This window comes from Halichoerus grypus, chromosome 6 (genome assembly GCF_964656455.1).
Source record: "Halichoerus grypus chromosome 6, mHalGry1.hap1.1, whole genome shotgun sequence".
NCBI lineage: Eukaryota > Metazoa > Chordata > Mammalia > Carnivora > Phocidae > Halichoerus > Halichoerus grypus.
In genome coordinates this window covers 124,601,023-124,620,735 of record NC_135717.1, presented here as the reverse complement: position 1 = coordinate 124,620,735, position 19,713 = coordinate 124,601,023, and the positions used below count along the sequence as shown (strand labels likewise).

The 19,713-nt window shown below is 34.0% G+C and overlaps 1 protein-coding gene across 7 annotated transcripts in view; it reads right to left on the bottom strand.

Annotated features, from left to right (window-relative positions):
- Positions 1–2,086: 2,086 nt before the first annotated feature.
- Positions 2,087–19,713, bottom strand: part of SLC16A7 (solute carrier family 16 member 7) — a 179,148-nt gene continuing 161,521 nt past the window's right edge. For 6 of the 7 annotated variants that reach the window (XM_078076195.1, XM_036073846.2, XM_078076197.1 and 3 more), the window contains 3 exons: positions 17,853–17,996; positions 13,999–14,817; positions 2,087–9,819 (listed from right to left, as the gene is read on the bottom strand). In XM_078076195.1, coding sequence (XP_077932321.1) covers positions 9,551–9,819; positions 13,999–14,817; positions 17,853–17,996 — 1,232 coding nt within the window. In that variant the 3' untranslated portion in view covers positions 2,087–9,550. The remainder of the gene's footprint in view (positions 9,820–13,998; positions 14,818–17,852; positions 17,997–19,713) is intronic. The other variant, XR_013449244.1, reaches the window with a different exon arrangement.

The following is a 19,713-nucleotide window of genomic DNA, read 5'->3' as shown; positions in this document are numbered from 1 at the left end:
TTTTTTTAATTTAATGTGCAATACAGGTTTTTCTTGCATATTATATAAATATATATGCATGTACTTTCCAAGAAACAGCATAGGCCTGCAATAAAAATAAGTGAGCAATAAGAAATAATTAAAATACAATAAGAATAGAGCACAAAGGAACATATACAATGCTAAATTGCATAATTCAGACGAAAAGATATTTTAGTTTTGTGTGCTTCTCCCCATCCCCCCACCCCAAAAAGAAGAACTGAAGCTTTGTAGACAAGAAAACTTATGATGAATATAAATATTAGAAAATAAGTAGCACCTTTGGTCAATAAAATGATTGTCAACATTTATTTCTAGGAAGCCTAAGAGAGCATTTCTGATTTTGTAAATAAAACTAGTTAATATGTACCATGAAGTTTAACTGCTGCATATTTCAGAACTTGCATAGAATGTTTACTGATGGAATAAAAATGAAATCCTCAAAATAGAGTATCAATTTTTAGATAACAAAAATGCTACAGGTATTTGTTTTCTGTATCTTACTTTGAAAATTAGCTAAGAGAATTCCTCTAATATCCATTCATCTTGCATCACAGGATACTGTAGTATTAATTTAATAATCTAGATCCATCCATTTATTTCAATAAAGCAGTTTTTCTGTGCATGGCACTTTGCTAGGTATTAAAGCTGATACTATAACAAAGATAACATCCTTGTCCACAAGGAGCTCACATTCTAGTAAGATAGAGATGAATTTGAAAGTATATTCAAAACTGCACGCAAAATATGTATTCCCATTAAGGAATTCAACATTTGGTTTCAAATTAGTTGTGCAAAGAAACAGAAACTACAATTAACAGAGACGGTATAAATGAAAATTGAGTGGCAAATGATTCAGTAGTCAACAAGTTTGCTTAAAAATGAAGAAGTAGGAAAAAATGAAGTAGGAACATATTGAACTGAATATACTTTTAAAATAATCAACAATATAATGTATTCCTGATTTAAATAAATCTACATTGTTTAAAAACAAAATATGTATTTGTATGAAAATCCTAGTTCTTTCATTTTGTTAAATTTTCCCCATGTTTTATTTGCCAAGTTCAGAACTACTGTATATGCAAAAATTATAGAAATAAACATATATTCCAAGATCAAATCACAATCACTTTAAGTACATTCATCTGTAAGAAGGCAAAAAGAAGTGCATTCTATCTTATATTTTAAAACTTTGACTGGCATTTAAATTATTTCCTACCATATTGATTTTTTGAAAAATGAAATATGTACAGCCATGATTTAGGTCATGTAAAAATAACTGACTGGATCATCTCAGGTGTCAAGCAAATCTACCCTTTCTCTTCATTTCCCTATCATAGTTGATAGACCATGTGACAGTAGGATCATTTGTTCAGTGGTCCTTAAAGTGCCTGGAGAACAAACAAATCAACTACATTTTTTTCACTTAAAAATCATAAAAATACAGCCCAAGATACAACTTATATTTAAAAAAATAATTCTACAGATTAACCCCTAAAGAATGCTTGCAAAAGTTAGCTAGGTTGGCCGTTGCCAAGCGATGTCTTCTATCTGTCTTCTTAGCAACATGTCATTATGTATAACTTTTATCCCAATAATCTTACTTTTAATATTTGCCCAAACTTACCAATGGGATAACAAAGAAATATTTGATGAAGAATATAAGTAGTAAATGTTTTCAGAAATTCCTCAGAAATAGGGAATAATTCATTCTAGGGAATACTAATCAATAGAGTAGTTTAACATATTCGGAGGGAAGTGCTTTTAAATAAGAAGCTTCAAATCAAATGTAAATTTTAGCAAATATATCTTACTGTCCCATCTTCAACATAGGAATTTCTATACCTGACTCATATCTAAGTAATTTTGTGATCTCATTTTTATCATATTACCAAGAAGGGGCGTTCTATTGATTGACGTACTCACTGACGCTACTGAGGCTTGCCCTGTCAGAAAGACAAGACAAACGGAGTATACATGGATGTCAGTTTGGCTGAATCTAACCAAAAACATCACTAACTACAAGTGCATCATGGGCCCTGTTCATGAAAGATTTTACTGTGACACATCAGTTTATCAAAACTTTTATTAAAGTATGTTCTTAGGGTAAATATCCTTGATGAATTAAGCAAACAAATACCGAGTACAGATTGTTTTTACACTTTTACAGAGCAAATTCCTAATAGCAACCATTCTCCCCTTCACTAGGGATCTTTTATTTAGAAGTGATTTTTTTTTTTCTGAAATAGAATCAAAATGGAAAATCTGAAAAAAAAATCTATCAAGATGGGGACAGAGGAAGATGGTATCACAAAGATAAAAGATACTATAGTTCTACAATTGCCGGACACCTGTTGTCAGGTTTTATGTTAACTACATAGAATAACCATCTAATAAAGCAAGAATTTTTGAGATAGGTCTTATCCTAATAATTTTATTAACTCATCCTCAGATTCTTGGATCAAGAAATATTGTTGGAACATTCTTTTCAAAGTTATACAATGATGATAATTTCTTGCATACAACTTAATAATTTAACAAACTTGCATCACGTGTTCTGTGCTCTGGAATTAAATTTTTAGGAAACAAGTGAATGATGCTTCTAAAATAAAATAGGAACATAAAGAAAGGAGGAATTAATGGAATGTTGACACACAATTCTATAAACACATTATTGGCGAGTATTTTTAATGACTTAGATATTGCTATAACAACATATATAGTGCAAAATCATTCATCCCACCAATTATTATGTCCAGTTTACTCAGAATTATCTACTGTGGGGATCATTAAATACCCTTCAAATTAAATTTACAAACATGATTTTGCAAAATATGACTCAGGAGAAATACACTCATTTTGGAAATAAAGGATTTATCAAGCAAGGCTAGAGTAAGTGTTTCCAGGTAAATATGTATTCAATCTATAAAGATTACCATTAAAATAGGATGGCTTATACAGTGCAATGGGGAAAAAGGTGGGTCAGGAGTCAAAAGACTTGGGTTCTACTTCCTACCCTGCATTTACTCAAAAGATAGATATATGTTTAGGCAAAGCCCTTAACCTGTTCTAGTCTTATTCTGTAAAAATGTGCATATCTAACAAACCTAATTTAGAGGGTTGAGAAGATGAAATGAATTAAATATATTTTTGATACATAAATATATCAAAACAAAATACAATACAAATCAAAATACAATTACATCTAATGCTTAGAAAATAAACACTCTAAAGATTTATTTATTTGAGAGAGAGAGAGAGAAAGCGCGAGCAGGGGGAGGGGCAGAGGGAGAGGGAGAGAGAACCTCAAGCAGACTCCACGCTGAACATGGAGCCCAACTCGGGGCTCAATCTCACGACCCTGAGATCATGACCTGAGCTGAAACCAAGAGTTGGACACTCAACCAACTGAGCCACCCAGGCACCCCCAAAATAAACACTTTAGTTCATATGTCTTTTCTCACTAAATCCAGAAATCTTCATACTTTAGTTACAAATAGAAAGCATGTGGTAGAAAAATAAAGTCCTTTAAATAGTATATCCAAAATTCGTACTCTACTCTAATGCACAAGCTATATAAACTAGGTCTAACTTCAAAATCTTTTTTAGATGCATATGAAAGTAAAATAACAACCAACCCAGAATAAAAAGCTTAGAGGAATATGTTTCAAAATTCACCCTGAAATTCATATAAGAATTCCGATCTTTTGTTCATCACAGAACTTTTTACCAACTTATGCCTTGATAGAATATTGAGTAGCAGTGTTTTCATACAGAGCTTCTTTAGCTTCTTTTGCCATATTTGAGTTTTAAACAAAAAAAGCTTGTTTTGCTATATGAAGAAAAATATTTGCTGAAAGAGTAATTAATTAATCACCTACTGAAATACTCCTGAATGTTACTCACACTATTAACAAGTACATATGGAGACTGAAAAACATGGCATTCATGCACACAGGGGAAGCATAACTAAACCCACCAAAGGAACAAGAATTCTGTATTAAAAATGCCCAGAATTGATGAAAAATGCTTAAGAACCTGGCCTAGACATTGTGAAAAACAATGAGAAGAAAATATTTAAAAAAATAGTAATTATGAGAAAAAAAGGTGAGAAGGTAAGGTAGCTCAGGATTGGGATGGGAGAAATAATTCAGTCTAAAAAATTCCCATATGCTCTATTAACACCAAAAATTGTTTGCAATATTACTTTTCCTCTTAACACAGGGACCTAAAAGTATGATTCTCAGTACTATAACAATGCTTTCATGAACTGTTCATAAGTGAAATAAAGCGAAGGAAAGGCAGTGTGGGGGAAGACTAACATAAACCAGATTGCAGGATCTTGTAGGAGTTAAAAATTAAATAGTGTACAAACAACTGATAGCAAAGAAGAGAAAATGAGAACTACAAAAAATGATGTGAGCTCAGCAAATTGTTCATGTTTTAATTATCAACAAAGATAATTTCTGATTTTGATTATACAAGCATTATAATCACTGATAATGAGCCTCTCAGCTTTTAAGTGGAGGGAGACCATGCACATGGATGTGTAAAAATCAAAACCTAAAAGACAAAGTGAGTTGAATAAAGATTCTAATCTCAATTTATATCTGAATAATTTTGATGCTGCTTGGTACTATGAAGTGTTGTGGTAAGAAATCTACTTGGTAAGATGTATCTAGGATCTCGTTGCATTGAAAGAGCATACAGGATATGTAATGGCGCGGTGCTGTCCTGGTAAGTTTTGTTTCTCAAAGTCGTGAGGCCCTTTAAGAAGATTAGAAACATCCAGGATAGTTAGATACCAACGACAGGAAGATTGATTTTTCTATATTCCTAAAAATCATATTCACTTATGTATTTATCATGCACAAGGAAGACTCATATTAACAAAACGTCTTCTAGATTATGAGCACCTTCCTTATCCAGGATACCTTAAGCCTCCAGTCACAGGAGTTCCTTCACTTGTGAAGTTGAGAGATCATGGCCAAGAGTACATACTGTTGATTCCAGGAAGACAGCCATTCCTACAAATCACAACTAAATAAGACTAGATGCAGCACGTGTGATTTTGTGAAAGATGTAAGACACTAGAAGTACACCATCTAAAATAATGCTAAGGAGACCACTATTCTATGGAAGTCAAAAGTCTTAGAGGGAAAGGACAAAAGCAAGGATACTTGTTCTGTCTACAGACAAATGGACAGAGAGGACAATGGCAGTTACAGATGTTCAAGGAAGGCTGAAAAATGATTTAGAACGTAGGGTTAGTTGCATTAAATGATGAAAATAAATATATACTGTATAGATGAACCAAATCATTTATATCTTATAATCTTTTTAGGTTTCTTTGGTAGCTTGGATGATCCTATAAATGGGAATCCCTATAATTCTGAATATAATGTTTTGTATGAAGTACTTTTTGAGTCATAATAAGTAGCCAGCAATATGGGAATTACTTATCCATAAAGAAAATAACATTTTTCTTCTAAATCCAACCTCAGGGAAAATATATTATCCCTGAGTCATATAAATATGTCATTATTTTTGTGCAGAAAGTCGTATTAAAACAATTATGGCTATTATACAATCATTACCACTATTTGGGGTAATATGCATTGGCTAGAAAAGCAGGCAACTTGAAATTATATATTCAGTTTATAGCAAAGTCTCTAATGAACGCTAAATAAATCAGAATACAAATTGCAGTTAAACCTAATTGGTTTACTGTATAGGGTTTAAATTTTTTGTATCTATATTTTATCTACCTTTGCTTCTATAGATTCTATTGAAGGCAGCATGCTAGTAAACATGCCAGGGGCTCTTTCTGCTTTTAGATAAATCTGAGTTTTAGTTCTGGTTCTGTCACTTACTACTTTCACTTCGGGTAATTAGCTGAACTTTGTGTGTCTGATTTTGTTTTGTTTCTCTCATCTGTTATGTCAGGTCAATAGCCTCTACTTACAATTTGGTTTGAATATTAAAAGGTATTATGTAGGCAAAATATTAGTTCCTATTAAATGGAGCCTAACAATCATGATTTTTAATTTTGTTTTATTACAAGTGTGCAACGTTACACATATGAGAGGGCTTTTTTTTAAAAAAAGGTACTTTGGGATGGAAAATAATTTTCAATTAACTGATTAAGGATTTCTCCACATTTTATAATATCAATATAAAAACTTACATTTACATCATACATCTTTTTTCAGTATCCTCAATTGTCATGTGCAGCCAGAAAAGGAATAAAAAAAAAAATCGAGATTTTAAAATGCACATTCAAATATGTCAAACTTATTTTACTTATTTTCTAGTGTCCAGGGGTGGGGCATGAGATAAGACAGTTGGAACTTGATATTAAAGAAGTGAAACTCATGTGAATTTACACTGAGAAAACGTCATGTCTTCCAACGTGAAGTACACTAGAGCCTGGCCCAGTGCCTCTTAAATGTGTGTTGACTGGACCCCCCCCAAAAAAAACATTGGGAAAGAGGGTAGGGATTGGTCAGGACAAGTCTATACCCAATATTGTATTCTTAAATTAGTGAAGTCATATTTAAGGTTAAATTGTGAAAAATATGAGCTGCTAGTTATCACAAGCAGAAAAATACTTGAAGTAGCCAGTGATCATGAATTATTTTAGTGCCCTGGTTGATAACCTCCCTTCTTTACCATTCCCCCAGTGGGGCAAGGGGACGAAAAGGAATTTTAATGGTGTCCTCTGATTTTGCTTCATGACATCACTGATTACTGCACACACAGAGGCCAACTATACCACTTCCCCTAGACTAGGTGAATGTTCTGAGCTGATATTCTCTTCTTGGTCTTTAAAGATTCTCTGAAAGCAACAAATATTCTCACAGGTTCAAGGGAGTGGAGAGTGTGAATGACTAGAAAATTATTTTACCCTGGAACGATTCTCAATCCTGTATGTGAGTCTCTGTCGCTGTTTCAAGTGTGTTCTAAATTAATTTTCAACATTTAATATAGGAATTAATATGTGTGCATATTTGTAACTTTGTGTAGAGCTGTTGCGAGGCATGGCTGTATACATATCATGTGCTTTGAATGTGCAATTTTACTTCCCTTTCTTTTTTGACATTTTAATATACAGTGTTAGAAATAAAAAGTTAATGAAGATGACCAAAAACCAACAGAACTGATGCAAACCTCATCAGTAAGTAAATAAACCTCCTTCCATGGAGGAAGGCACTGTAATGCACCCACCAGCTTGTCTCTACCAGCAGGTGACAAAAAGGACTAAAGCCGTGGGCCCAAAACCCCACTATCATTACTTGGCTGTTTATTTCCCCCTGGGATCTGATATGTATATTAATTTAAATATGTATCCTCAGGGAATTGAAGACTTTTTGGAAATGTTTAAGATTGGAGAGCTACTACACAATTTATGATGTTGCATTTCTTATGATGAGTCAGAGTTGAATACAAAAGGACTAAAAATACGAAAGTAGCTCATTCAAGACTCAAGACTGGGCAAAACTAAATTAAAACAGCCATACACTGCCACATTTTGCCTAATTTATTTACCTATGGTATTGGCACAAGTTGCTTCATTTCATATTTAAAAAATACAAATTCCTCTTCATCTGCTAACAAAATGAATGCTAAATGAAATATGGGACTTCTTATAGCTTCCTAAATATGAGCCACATGCTTAACCAGTGCATAAATTTTACAAATCAAATCCTTAATGTTAACTATTACAAAAGCTTGGGGTCCAGGTGCAATCTTATAGGAAATAAGATAGCATCTGCCTCCACTGCAATTAAAAAAAATGAACAGCAAATTCCTTTTGACATCTTAAGAGTAACATCACTTCAATAATCAAGCACTAAATGTTTTTCATTAATCATACTCTTAATTTAAACTTCAGATTTACTGATGTAAATACTTATAACTTTAGCCATAAGGCACAAATTCTTTCTTGTTTAAAAGTATTGTATTACTCTAAGTGGTATTTATAGTTCTGAGTGCACAGTAACTATCATATGCCTGAATATTCAAAGCTGATTCAGATTCTCAGATGTTTTAACATCGTTATGAAAATGAGAAACTGCTAAATTAAACTGGCCGGCAATGTTGCAGGCCTCTTGCTATCGTGTGATTAACTATGCCTACCCTTCCCAAGTGTGTATACAGAGTTACGTGCGGTCTCCAGTTCTAGAAACCTTTTCTAACAGTCTCCAGTCTCCCGGTTATGTTCCCAGGCAGGAGGAAGTCTCACCAGGAGGGGGTGGGATTTTGAGGTGCTGCCATTCCCCACAGCGTGAGGAATTTCAGTGGCTGGGTGAAAGGCCTGTTTGGATTTCTGTGTTTTGCTTTTGCATTTTAGGGAGGGGCGAGAAATGACAGAACCGAGAGGGCTCAGTATAAGCACCTCTCCCTCTTAGTCAGCTTTACTCAGATCACTCATAGCAGTAATCCTCTGATCACTGTTATGTGTTGGGAAAAATTAGAATTTGGCTTATTTGTCAGCCTGTCAACCACGATTCCAGTAAATTCCATCTTGAAGTCTCAGTATGACAGTGAGTCTAGACTGAGTTCTGATTAAAAGAAATCCCTGGTTATCACTTTCTGGATTAGTAACAAAAATCCTTTTAAAATCAATGAACGTAGCTCATTGTGAGGAGTCACTTAGGCTTTTAATTTGATTTACATATTAAGTAAGAATTCTGAAAATTATTTGAGGGTTCTATTCTCTAGCACCAGGTACTAATGACCGTCCTCAAAGAAATCATGTGCATGGATTAATCAAATCTAACAGTGCTCAGAATTAATGGTTTAAAATGGAGCGTTTTTTTTTTTTTCAAATTTATTTTATACATGCAAATTTTTTTTTTTACACAGTTAGTTGCATTTTCAAATTAAGATCATTCTCATTTTCACCCATGTTCTTATCTTTAAAATTCACACTGTAAAGTAGTATGCAGATATAACACATTTCCTCATTCTCCATGGATTTATTTTTAAAGTTAAAAAAAGTGATAATATTCTTTTTGAACTTACTTGTCTTTTGTTCTCTGGATACTCTGTGCACGTGTGTACATATAGGTGAGTGTGTGTGTGCGTGTGTGTGTGTGTGTGTGCGCGTGTGCACACCAGAAGAAAATTAATTTTCCTTCAATTCTATTTAACACTAAAAAATGAAATTTGGACAGGGTATTCTTACAGGATTAAACATACACCTTCTAACTACTTAAACCAGAGGTTTGGGATTCAGATCTCTATAACCAAGACTGGAAGACTTTAGAATTATTTTAACCACGACAACCAGAGTCATGTATGGAAATAAACCCATTGCATGGATTCTTTATAGGCATAATCTCAAAATTGGACTATCCAAACAAGTGTTAAAAAACAAACTTATAAAAATTTGCCATTGAGGAAAATCTCATCTCCATTCTTCATTATGACTCCTCATTTCAAGTAAAAACTTCCCCAATATTTTGAAAAAAAAAAAAAAATACTCCTAAGAAAGTCATAAACACTGAAATCAGAGATGTGATTCTTGTTAAATATTAGTTTCTCTTTCTGAGGAATTATTCTCTGTTCTTGTACTTTTGACGTTAACATCATGATGGTTAGATTTGTTCAAGGGCTCAGACTCTCTGGACTCAGGTGTATGCAGTTTCTTCTTCCTTTCTTCTTCCTCCTTTTCCTTTGCAAGCAATCTGTAGTTTATAGCATTGCCGATCAGCAGCCACACACTCGCTAGGAACACAATAGCCCCACAGGCTATATACATGTATTTATACTGTCCAGTTTGATCCACCAATTTCCCTAAGAGACAGAGAACATCTTTTAAGACAGAATAATAAAACAGCCGTAAAATGATAACATTTTCCAATAAATTCTTCCACAAAGTATGTACCCATTTCTTATTTAAGTTAATATTGAATGAGTTTTTAACAAAAAATATTCTAGATTATGAATTCTATGTATGCATTAAAAAAGCATATATGTATACACAGCATTATATTACCAGTATATTAAATTTATTAAAGATTATTCCCCTCAATAACAATGTACAACTAAGACAAAATAGGTATATACCTGTTTGTGTGTATAGTCATAAATACATGTATGTGTGAGGCATGTTTTTTGTATCTATGTGTATATAAATAGATATATTTATCTATTAACTTTTATACATTGAGACTGCTTCATCCTTTCCATGCTTCTTTTCAATAAAAAGGAAAAAATTACATTTTTAAGGAAAGACCCAAAGGCTTATTTAAGGTTCTGACAGGGCATAATATTTACTCAATGCTTTTTCTATGCCTATCATTAGGCTAAACACTTTTTTTTTAAAGATTTTTAATTTATTTATTTGAGAGAGAGAGCAAGAGAGAAAGCATGAGTAGGAGAAAGGGGCGGAGGGAGAGGGAGAAGCAGACTCCCTGCTGAGTAGGAAACTCAATATGGGGCTCAATCCTAGGACCCTGGGATCCTGACCTGAGCTGAAGGCTGAGGCTTAACCGACTGAGCCACCCAGGCACCCTTAGGCTAAACACTTTTAAATGAGGTAATACCTTATTTAATCCTTACAAAATCACTATGAAGTAATTTGATCATAGTTACATAGCCAGTGAACGGCAGAATCTGGAATCTAATCAAGGTCTATCTGAATTGCAGATTCTTTTTTTTTTTTTTTTAATTTTATTTACTTGACAGAGAGAGACACAGCGAGAGAGGGAACACAAGCAAGGGGAATGGGAGAGGGAGAAGCAGGCTTCCCGTGGATCAGGGAGCCTGATGCGGGGCTCGATCCCAGGACCCTGGGACCATGACCTGAGCCGAAGGCAGACGCTTAACGACTGAGCCACCGAGGCGCCCCTGAATCTCAGTTTCTTTTTTTTTATTATTATGTTATGTTAATCACCATACATTACATCATTAGTTTTTGATGTAGTGTTCCATGATTCATTGTTTGCCCAGTGCTCCACGCAGAACGTGCCCTCTTTAATACCCATCACCAGGCTAACCCATCCTCCTACCCCCTCCCCTCTCGACCCTCAGTTTGTTTCTCAGAGTCTATCGTCTCTCATGGTTCGTCTCCCCCTCTGATTTCCCCCACTTCACTGAATCTCAGATTCTTAACTATTCTTCAAAAGAGCTTCACCATACCTCTTGGTTAAGAGTCATATCATAACTTTTTGGGCTAATCACAACTTTTTAGTTTATCCAAATCTAAATTATTAAGGCCACACTAATCAGGAAGAAAGTATTTATTACATTTGATTATTTAGACATTTAAAAACTAGCCTGATATCATATAACCTGAAGATTTATTGACCCTTTTTTTTTTTTTTTAGAGAGTGAGTGAGAGTGAGCCCTGGTGGGGGACAGGGAGAGGGAGAGGGAGAGAGGGAATCTTAAACAGGCTCTATGCCCAGCTCGGAGCCCAATGTGGGACTTGATCTCACAACCCTGATATCATGATCTGAGCCAAAACCAAGAGTTGGACGGTCAACCAACTGAGCCAGCCAGGTGCTCCGGTTCATTGACTTTTAAAAATATTTCAGTTTATACTTAATTTTGCCTCTTGCTTATACAGGCACCTAATTCTTAACAATGATAGTGCATGCAAATCCATATTATTTATTATATGCATATTTGAGGTGATTCTGTAGGCCTGTTTTTTTAATCAGAATCTCATTCATTCTGGCTAGCATCTAGTTAGCAGCTCAGTATTAAATTCAGCTACTTGTGAAACTGCCTATTTGAACGAAGTTCTCGGTTTTAATTAGTTAAATGGTGGAATAGGCTTATTTGAGTGTGCCATATACACACACATAACAAAAATGCACAATTTAAATTTCTATTCTAGCTTTAGTCAAATATTTCTATTCATACAATGATTGTTACACCTCTAAATACATACACATTAGGTCTGTGGCCCCATCAGAGTTGATACCACTTTGGGCTGCCATATAAACATACTTTCTAAATGTCTGGGGAATTTTTTAGCATCATCAAGAAGCCAGGTATGATTTCCAGAACTAAAGCTTCAGCTCTTGTGAGTGCAGCAGTGAAAATGTGAGCTGAAAAAAATAAAACTAGAAATGGTACTGTATCTTCCACTGCTCTGCTAAAAAGAGTAGCAGCCCCAGCAAGAGTGTGAGAAGTAACTACAATGGGGTACTCATTTACCGAGTGCCTACCATGTACCGGACACCATTCTATCAGTGATCAGATGCTACAGAGAAGAAGCCAGTCCAAAAGTCAAGGAGGATCAGGGAGAGCAGGAGACAGAAACAGGATGAAAAAAAAAAAATGGACTTATTATGGCTACAGCCTGAGAGCTTCAACAAGGAGCCCCAAATTGATTCCTGCCATTGCCCCTACTCGTGCAATGGTTTGGCAATATTAACACAAGAAGCACTCAAGAGCACTGAAACTGATATAAATGTTATTAATACAGGTTCTCAGCACAGGTAGGAATAGTCAAATCAGATTCCTTCCTTTTCATCCTTAGAGCCCGCCCACTATGTCTGTTGACCTGACTTAATTTTTTTTTTAATCCCACCATCGCTGGTGAAATACAATTTTCTCTGTTGATACTAAAAATTTTGCTGCTAATGAATAGGCTTCTAAAACACATTTGGCAAAACCCATTCTGTAGGAAAAGATAGGTCAGTTGTAGTTGTCTTATGCAACAAAATCAATTAGCTGATAAATAAGACCGACTGGCTTTCGTTCTTCTTGAAAACTGTTTTGGTGCCATAGTATATCCAATATTAAAAGATATACCACCCAAAACATCTGTGCTAGATACAAAAGGACAGCCCTGGTAGATAGAAAAATTCAGTAACTATGCCATTCCTGACCAAGTGAAAAAGCAAGGCAAAACGTCAATGATACCTAAAGATCAACAAATTAAATACAAATTTTCCCAATTCAAAGTGATTTCTTGATGTATGGAATTGTTGAATCACCATATTGTACACCTAAAATGAATGTAACACTCTGTTAACTATACTGCAATTTTAAAAAGTGATACCTTGATGTCATATAGGGAAACAGTTTAAAAACTGGAGAAATTTACGTTTAGCCTGGCCGTTACTGTAACCACTAGGGGTCAGGCCAAGAGCCTAAGTGAATACCTAAGTTTAGTATTAACCAAAACAATGTCCTGGAAAAGACTGGCCCACAGAACGTTTTTAATATTTATAACATTAAAGTCTAAGACTGAACAAAGTCTTAACTTGAAAAATGCCCTTATACATGTGTCGTGGTCTCCTTACTGTGTAATTTAGCACAGATACTTTCATAGGCATCATTGAAAATATTTCAGATCTTAAAATCTATAGGTAATCATTACAATTTATAAATGTGGAATATATCTGTTCAAAATGAGTTTCTTTTCCTTACTGCATTTCATATACATATATATATATATATATATATATATGGGTATATATGTACATATATATGGGTATAAATATATACATATATTTCTGTCGGCAATATTATAAAAGTATGCTATCCTTAGGCATGCAACATATTAATATAACCAATGTACTCCCAATAAAAAAATAGATCCTGACCTTTAGTATCATTATTTTAAACTTTTGACTCATTTTAATATAAGCAGAAGAGAAATTTGTTCATCAATGATAAAATGAAGAAAAAGTGGAATTTTATTATTATGACACATTTTTTAGAAGCGTAAAACAATGGATATGGGTAAAAACCTGAAAGTTATGTTACTAATTATCAGTCTAACTTAATTTCTTAAGTTCATAGGTCCTGGCTCTGAAGGAAATTTAGGTCTAAAATCAACTATTTATGAAATTTAAAAATACATACATAATAAAACCTAAAATTAACACACCCACAGTCTTTCAGGCTATTAGTATTTATTATTACAAGCCACAACATACAATACAAAGAATGTCCTGGCTAGTTGATATTCATTTTATGCTTTTTGCTTTTCTGGATGAGAATTATTCTTACCAGCAAGAGGAGGACCAAGAAGAACGGGGCAACACTCCACCACTGTGACAAGTCCTACAGCGCTGGAAAACCTTTGAGGGCCAACCAGGTCCATGAGAGTTTCAAAGAGGACACTGCTAACACTCCCAAATCCAAGACCAAAAAATATAGCATATAACACCAGGCTTGTGTAGTCCTCTGCCAATGGGCACAAGAGATGGCACACTCCATTGAACATGACTGCAAAACTGAAGAAGTACTGGATTCGGGGGCGGATAAGTTTGGAGTTTGCAATGAGTCCTCCAGCAGGTCTAGCAAACATATCAACAAAAGCCATAATAGACAGCAAGAAAGCTGCAGAATACTCATCAATTCCTTTGTCCTTAGCATATGGAGCCAAGAATATAATGGGAGCAAAAAACCCTAGAAACATAATGACATTTCCAGATAAGTATATCAGAAATCCCCGATGCTTAAAAAGGGAGAAATCTAAATACGTATTGACTTTCTCCCATACTGATTTCTTCTTATGGCTTTTCTTCACACCTGAATCATCCATTCTTATGCCAATCTTATTTTTAGACTTATTGGTAACTTGTTTGGGTTCAACGGGTCTCATGAGGGACCCAGCCACACAGGCATTCAACAGGATACCTCCCAAAATCAAGAAGCTTCCTTTCCAGCCAAAAGTATTAAAAAGGTACTGATTGAAAGGAGCCAATGTACTTAAGAAAACAGGACTTCCTGCCATGGCAAGGCCATTAGCCATGGGTCGTTTCTTATAGAAGTATTTGCCAATGATCGTTAGGGCTGGTTGCAGGTTGAAGGCTAGACCTAAACCTAAAAAGAACAGAACAAAGGGAACAAAAACACAAACACATTATGTCACTCACAAAAGGAATTACTCCTTAAAATGTACAGTCAAGTGGGTAAGGCAGAACTAAAAGTGCAAAAGCAGGTAATAATTTTTGACAATTTTAAATATCATGGAATTGTGCATAAACAAAGAGGTTCTCACAACTGGACACTTGATATGTATGACAGCTTCATATTCCTTTCATGTGAAAGCAGAAAAATGAAATCAAGAACATCTACTGATGTTTCCATAATCACAGAACAGGTTGAAATTAAGATGAAATTATTAGTTCTTAGTTATAATCACTTAATACCACAGATAAATTAATCCTCTCTATTTACATAAACCTATTTACATGCATTATATTTATATACGCATATATAGAATAGATTCCTCCTTTGTGGGCAAGAGTGCATTTAAATGGGAACACTGTTTTTAAGAGTGGAACAGAGTGAACAGATTAAAAAGGTTGCTGTTTATGAAAATCTTAGGTCTCTCCAGAGATATTTCTTTCAGAACTGAGCAAATAATAAACAAGAGTAATAAATTAATGCCATTAATGTCAGCTCTACATCTTTCACATTCCACAGTTCATGACTATAGATGCACATGTGGTGTTGACTAAAAAATAAAATTTTTGCTTTAAACATTTTATTTCAGAGATTAAAACTCATTCTTTATATGATTCAAAGGTTCCTACTATTCCTACTGATTCCAAGGGAATCCCTTGGCAGGGCTGAGTATCACTTTTGAGAGATGAATTATTTCTTATAGCTTGCCAAAGTATTACCTAGCAATAGTGATGATTAAGTTTGCTTATAAAGCACATAAAATTGATTTAGATAAGGTACCTCTCTTTCCCCTTTAACCTAGGCATTATTCTGTATTAGTTTAGGGGTTAGAGAAGTAAGAATTCTGCATTTACCAATTTATGTAAATTGAGACAGTATTGCAAAGTGGTTAAGTATTTAGACTCAGGGACAACTCAGTTCTCAGTACAAATACTTACTGCAAACCTTTGATACAAATATTTTCTATGAGTAGGAGGGTCCCTAAAAGCTGACACAAAGGAACCGAGAATGTGCTTTGGAGAGTAACAGGGTAGTATGCTCTCTGATACTATCACGGCCCGCACCTGTGAGACATGCAGGATAAGTGTAATTTATAAATAAGGAAACTGTCAGCCTATGGTCAGTGGCTTGTAAATGGAAGAATCCAAATTAAAACCCAGGAATTTTGTTTTGAAGTTCAAATTTCTTTACCTAATGCCACCCTCCCCTAACCCCTGGCCCCATTCGGTCACCTAGAATTTTGCCTTCGGGTGTTAATCCAATTTCTCCTTAGGAGATGGTGGCCATCTATTTCTTATTCTGCAGGGTAAAATGAACATGAGATTTGAAATCCAAAGATCTGAATTTGCCTTGACTATTTACCTATGTACAGTGTTGGACATGCCACTTAGACTTCCTGAGTTCTAATCCCCTCAACAACAACAAAAGAGGGTTCTGCCAAAGTCAAGTAAGTTCTAGAACTGTCAAATGTTATATAATGACATATGATGATAATTATATGCTAGTATTTATTTAAAAGTAACAAAATTCTGGGTACTCTGTGAAGTACTATGTATTCATTTTTTACATGAATCATTCCAGTGACTCCCAAAGTAAAGAGCTTATCATTTTCCCCATTTTAAAGACAAAGAACTGAGATATAAGGAGGCTAGTGTGCTAAATTAGGTTTAAAAATTAGATTGTCTACCAAAAAGTACTGGCTGATTATGCTTAAGATAAATCTCTCATGGCATATTTAATGGTTGACTCTAGAAGCACCAAAGCCTTCAAGACTCAAGAATTGAAGTTAGAATAACATATAATGCTGTTGAAATTTGTGGTATAGTAATAACAAAATCATCTTTTCCATAATACATCTACTTGTGGGCCCAACCTGACTTCTATGGTCAAATATACAGTATTTCTGCACAAAGAAAGGACATTCTCTGCAGTAAGAAAATTCCTAGATATAAGATTCTCATTCATAATGTCAAAAGGTGTTTTACCACATCAAAAAGGAAGACAGTCATGGAAAGGTTGTAAAGAGAAAGATTTTAACATCACTATTACTTTAGGCTTTAATACATCTTATTTTTTTCATCAAATGATACAAAGTTCAAGGTTAGATTGATCTAAAATTACTTTAAAAAGAGAATATATTTACTGTTTTTCTGTGAGCATAAGGAAACGATTCAGTTTCTTTATATATTAAAATCTAATTTTTCTTAAAATTTTGAGTGTAGATTTGTTTAATGCAGTTTACTGTTGAGATTAATAAAAATAGTGTTTTCCAAATGTACATATTTAGGTAGGTTTGAGTCAACAGACATTACGCATGAGGAACAACTGTAATACAATGACAGTATGACATTTAAAAACATGTGTTTAGTGGCATATGCGCCTTACAGAGCCTTTAAACAATTAGAATCTTTTGTAAGGGAAAGAAGGGACGGCAATACAGAGCGCCACCACTAACCAGAACACAGACAAAAGGAATTCTGTTAGAGCTAAATCAATGCATGCAGGAAATATCACCGGCATCATTTTTAACCTATAATGAATGATAAGTCAGATACTCTAAAAAGTAATAAGTAATAAAAATAACTTTTAAAAAAAATGAAGCTTTTTATATGCCGGGAAGTCTGTGTCCATAATACCATCTTAACTAGCTGATGAATAAAGGGTGAAATGGTAAAACTACATCAAAACTGTTTTCTTTTTGACATTGATATCATAGCACCTAATGTATCTGATAACTTGTTTTTTCCATTTCTTGAAATAAGTTTGATTGGCTATTCCAAGCTAGTATTTCAGTGTACTAGATGAAAATACTTTAAGATAGCATCTGATATAAAAAGTAAACTCAAAGAAAACAATACGAATTGTTCTGTTGTTTATGCTTCTTACAGAGCTTTGCAAACAATGGAAGTGTTAAGAAGAGAATAAGCAGAAAACAAAACTTAACTTACCACAAATAAATCCCATTGTGAGGTAAAGCTCTATTACGTTGGTACTAAAAGAGGCTGTGACCATTCCCAAACAGCATAATAAACCTCCTACCATCACCACTGGTCGGCTACCATATTTATTCACCAGAACACTACTTATGGGACCTGAGATAGAGAGGAAATTAAGAAATGTTCAGTTGCTGGGTCATTTACTTATTTTTAACAGTTGTTAATTTTGAAAGCACATTTTAATGACAAAAGAAAAATATTAGTTCACATAGAATATAATGAAGACTTTTCAATACTTCCTAATCACTTTGATTGGTTACCTTTAACCATATATATGACAGCACATAAAATAATAAATTAGAAGTGTTTAACATATAGTTTATGACCATAATCATTCGACTTTTGATGGAAAGGTTTTCAACAGGACATAGCTATACTATCCAAATATTTAATAAATGCAAGCAAATTTATGTAACAATCTAGAGATTATAAAAATGACTTGTCTGTGTAATAATTTTCTTTCCTAGAATAATATATTTGCACACACACATAGATACTCTTAATTAGAGCTTAAATTGTTTTTTTTTTCATTATACCACAGTATGATTTTTCTTTAATACCATATTTCCTTGACTCTAAGATACCAACAGTTTTCATATCTTATGTTAGAAATAAAGATGTCTCACACTTGATGTCTCTTAACAACCCCTGTTCATCAGGTGGTAGTCATAGATAGCAATGTAGTGATCACCGCTTACGCTTGCTTGAATTTGGTTGTTATTTCTGTCACTTGGTTGGACAATGGCAATTCCTCACACTTCAATCAAACCATTTAAGGGCCATTTGAAGAAGGGATATGAATATGAAGCCTGATTATTGTCTAAAAAATCTTCTGTTGGCACATTCTGATCATGTCAAGAAAGTACCAGCATCAAAACTTACTGAATGGGTAGAGCAGCTTAGATGAAATTACCAGAGAAAAAAATGGTGGATCTCTCTATTAAGATACGCTGCCTCAGGGGCAAACAGAACAATCTTACGTGTGAAACGTGTACACTGAGAACTCGGACTCGAAAACTAATTTAGGAGAGCCATATACTGAATGGGAAGAGGTTTTAAGAATGCTTTACTCAATTTATTTAATGTACATTTCCCAATGTGTGCGTGTGTGTGTGTGTGTGTGTACATATAAAATATGCAAGAGTGATTAAAATGATTAAAATCATCTGTTTAACTATGTCTAAAAAAGCTCTTTTGGTAGTTATAAAACAAAAGTTCTAAATATTAATAAAGTGTTGTGTTTTATTTTAATCACAGCATTTTTGTTTTCTAGTGGTGCATCATAAAATAATGGTGCAACTTAACAACTGAGGTCATCTTAGATTCAGTGAAAGTCCATACTATTTTATGAGACCTGTCAATGTGTAAATAGTTTAATTTGACACTTCCTTCTTAACTTAAAATTATATTTCATCTAAAACAAGGGCCATTGCTTTGAGGGAAAAATATTACATTAGGTCAGAATTCTCAGTCCAATATTTAGCCTAGAAAAAATTTAAATGATTTTTAGTTAATACTATAACTTAAAAATTTGCTAAGTGCGATTGTACTGCATTTGAGAATTTCTACATAGATAGTATTTAAATATATTGAGATTCATTTGTCAGTACAGCTTTATTCTTTCACACAACTATAGTTATTATTTTTATTCCTTAAATATAAGTTTGAAATAAAAACTTCATGGCCTAATATTACTCCACAATATCTTTTGAAAACATATTGGTAAAAACACATAATTTGACAAAAAAACCTCAAAAATAGAATACTACTTTTGCATTTAATACCCCCCCCCAAAAAAAAAACTAAAAAGGGC